General features: G+C 34.7%; 1 protein-coding gene across 1 annotated transcript in view; it reads right to left on the bottom strand.

Annotated features, from left to right (window-relative positions):
• The window catches only part of ASCC3 (activating signal cointegrator 1 complex subunit 3), a 451,184-nt gene that overhangs the window by 385,973 nt on the left and 61,648 nt on the right, over positions 1-3,563 (bottom strand). The window contains exon 4 of the mRNA XM_006881191.1: positions 1,159-1,276. Within this exon, the coding sequence (XP_006881253.1) occupies positions 1,159-1,276 (118 nt within the window). The remainder of the gene's footprint in view (positions 1-1,158; positions 1,277-3,563) is intronic.

Here is a 3,563-nt window from a genome sequence, read left to right as displayed (position 1 = left end):
GGTTGGCGCAGGATAGAGCAGGGTTTAGGGCTGTTGTGCATAGGGTCGCTATGAGTCGGAAACGACTCGACGGCACATAACAACAACAACAACATAACTGTCCATATCTAAGACTTCAAAAGATAAGATCAGTACATATATAACGTTGTGGAGTAAAGGCAGTAGGAGGAGGGTGACTATATACGTTATTCTAAAAGCTGAACACTATAAAGAGGATTATGGCATCAGGATTGGCATCAGTATGGCATCATCAATAACTTGCGTTATGCAGATATCACAACCTTGCTTGCAGATAGTGAGGAGGATTTGAAGCACTTGTTGCAGTATCAAGCTCACCACTGGACCAATAGGTAGTGTCATAATGGATGGAGAGGAGACTGAAACTGACAACAGCTTCATCTTGCTTGGATAAAAAATTAACACCCTTGTTATAATCAGTCAGGAAATAAGCAGATGCACTGCAAAGGGAAAATCTGCATTTAGGGACCTTTCCAAATTATTGAGGAGTAGTGATGTCAGTTTGAGGACTAAGGTGCATCTGATTCAGGGTATGGTCTTTCCTATTCCTAGCTATCCATATGAGACATGGACAATGAGTAAGGATGACAGAAAAAGAATTGATGCCTTTGAGCTGTGGTGTTGGAGAAAAACACTGTACATTCCATGGACAGCCAAGAAAACAAATAGGTATGTCTTGAAGAAGGTGCAGCCAGATTGCTCTTTAGAGATAAGAATGATGAGGCTTCGACTAACATACTTTGGGCATATAACTATGAGGTGCTATCCCTTGGAGAGGGACATGATGTTGGGAAGGGTAGAGATCAGTGAAAGAGAGGAAGACCCTCAACCAGGTGGATTGACAAAGTGAGTGCTGCAATGGGCTGTTGTGTGTCAGCAAGTGTGAGGATGGCATAGGACAGGACTGTTTCAGATCTTTTGTTCAAAGGGTCATTATGAGTCGTATTTGACTTGATGGCACCTAACAGTAGCAGAAGAGATTATCCATCTAGTCAATTAGAATTGCATACCTTTGGATTGGCAGCACAAATCTTTACTACTAAGCTATAAAAATGTAATTTGTTTTAAGATTTACCACCTTATTTAACTTCACCAACTTATTTTTATACTAAACTAGAATCACTTCATATATTTTTTTACCTTGAAGAACATGTAACTTATCATTTGAAGAATTAAGAAATTTATCCACAATCATAATTCTGTTCTGGAGAAGCTTCTCAATAAGTTCAAGTCCTTCAGGTCCCAGCAGTTCAAATAGCTTGTAAGAGAAGGGGAAAAAATTAATTCAGTCTAAAAGTTTTCAAGTTATTAGTTCTCTATAGCAAAACTGTGCAGTCGAATGAAGTATCAAATAAATTTCTGAAATATCATTTGAGAAAGAAAACATTTCTTAGTGCTAAGGAATCCTCAGCTTCATAAAAGCAATCAGTGACTAATTGTTCAATTACTGTAATTATCATTTATATAAAACATTAAGTCATAAAATAAACTCTTATACTTCATTTTTTCTGGGTACATTTGATTTACATTTTAAATTTAGTATTTTTACATAATATTCAGGTTTCTACCAGAGTATTAGTTTTCTTACCAGGTAAAATATAATCGTTATTTTGTTTTAAAGTCTTTTTAATGTTTTAATGAGTTATGATAAATGCCAAAAATTTTATATGTATTTTAGATGCTTTCTGAAATCTAAAACACTATCACAAATACTTTATGAAATTTTATCAAAACCTTTCATATCTATTAATTGCAGAATAGCTGCAAACAATCAAGTTGAGTCAGAGAATAAATATCACAATTCCAATTATAGTCACAGGCAGTTCAGAACACATGACTCATGCACAACTCCTATTTGCCCTTTAATGAGGACTTCCAACAAGTTCACTCATGAATCATTTGACATAACAAACAGAAAGACTAGAACTTTCATCATTTCAGTCATTTCTTATGGTAAATGGAACAGGAAAAATTATAGGTTGAAGCCCAAGAATGAAAGACTGAGAAAAGACAAAGTCAAACCTTTCAGGAGTGTAGTGTGGCTGATTTGATTATTGGTTAGGCTGTGCAGAGCTACTCACATTTAAAGTGGTACACTAGGTTGCAATCTTTGAACAGAGTGTGCAACAACTCACTTTATTGCCATCAAATAAAAAGCTACTAAGGCTGTATCACATAAAAGGAGATTATTCCTTTTTCTTCCACAGAACGCTGGTGGAATCCAATCACCAGTGGATTCAAACAGTCAGAGACATGCCATGTTTGGGTAAGCAGTGCAACTTTCATTGGTCTAGACCATCGGAGCTCCCATCTTGCATCTAGTCAACTTAAATAAAAATCATATGCACTAATTTTGAGTAGTCTACAAATTCTTAAAGACATATATAGGAATAGAACTAAGAATAAAAACCTACACAATAAGAAAACTATTCCAGAAAGCCTTTTAAATGTCCTCAACATATGTGAGTGTGTGTGTATGTGTGTGAGCAGATAGAGAGACAGATATCTATGTATGTGTGTATAAACATACTTATATATGATTTTAAGTATTATACCCAAATTTTATACATGAAGATTAATATATTAAAACAATTCCTTTCAGAGTATTTATATAAGAATTGATAATTTAAGTAGAAAACTTTGTTCCGTATATTTGAGAAACTAAATGTTTAATAGCTATTTTCCGTTTCTTTTTCTATTCACTTTACTTAAATTATCAATACAAAAAGGCACTAAAAAAGTAAACTTAATGATTAAAAATTCACTTATCCATGAATTTCATAAAAACGAATCAGTATCACATTTTCACACAGCAATAGATGTCTTATATTTGTGAACCAATCCAGCTGCCTCTATGGTATGTGTTCTTATGCCAAGTTTTTTACATGTTTCTGCAAAGAAAAACAGTTCAAGCTGTACTTAAGGTTCTGGCAAAAATAAGATTCCAAGAATTTAAGAAAAATTAATTAAGGATATTTCAACAACTAGGTGCTGTACAGATAATCTATGCCAAGAAAACAGAAAAGCAGCGACTTGGCCAAACAATTAAAATAAATTAATATTTGTTCTCATTACAAAGAATAATGATCCAATAGAAAGTATATTAGAATATTATCATTAACATCACACATCAGTAAAATCTTCTTAGGATAATTTAAAACGGCAGTATATAGACAGGAAGCTGTTAAAATTCAACCTGTATTTAAAAACAAAACAAAACTTGGGTATATAACTGATAATATACTTTAATGCCTCTGAAAACCTGCTGGTCAGCTATGGGTTGATTCCAAATTGACAGTACTTAACATCAACTAGTCTCTGGAGAAGAACATCACAGTCAGTATGATAGAGAGTGAATGCAAAAGAGGAAGACCTTCAATGAAAAGTGAGTTTATACACAACAACCCTGAGAATGGCCCAGGCCTGTTGTTGTTGTTGTTGTTATGTGCCGTCGAGTGGCCTGCGACTCACAGCGACCTTATGTACAACAGCCCTAAACTCCGCTCTGTCCCGTGCCAATCGCACTGTCTCTGACACTCCCATCC

This window comes from Elephantulus edwardii, unplaced genomic scaffold (assembly GCF_000299155.1).
Source record: "Elephantulus edwardii isolate Elephantulus edwardi_28Jun2011 unplaced genomic scaffold, EleEdw1.0 scaffold00013, whole genome shotgun sequence".
In the NCBI taxonomy this organism is placed as follows: domain Eukaryota; kingdom Metazoa; phylum Chordata; class Mammalia; order Macroscelidea; family Macroscelididae; genus Elephantulus; species Elephantulus edwardii.
Note: the sequence above shows the minus strand (reverse complement) of the source record. Positions and strands in the feature narration are given on the sequence as shown.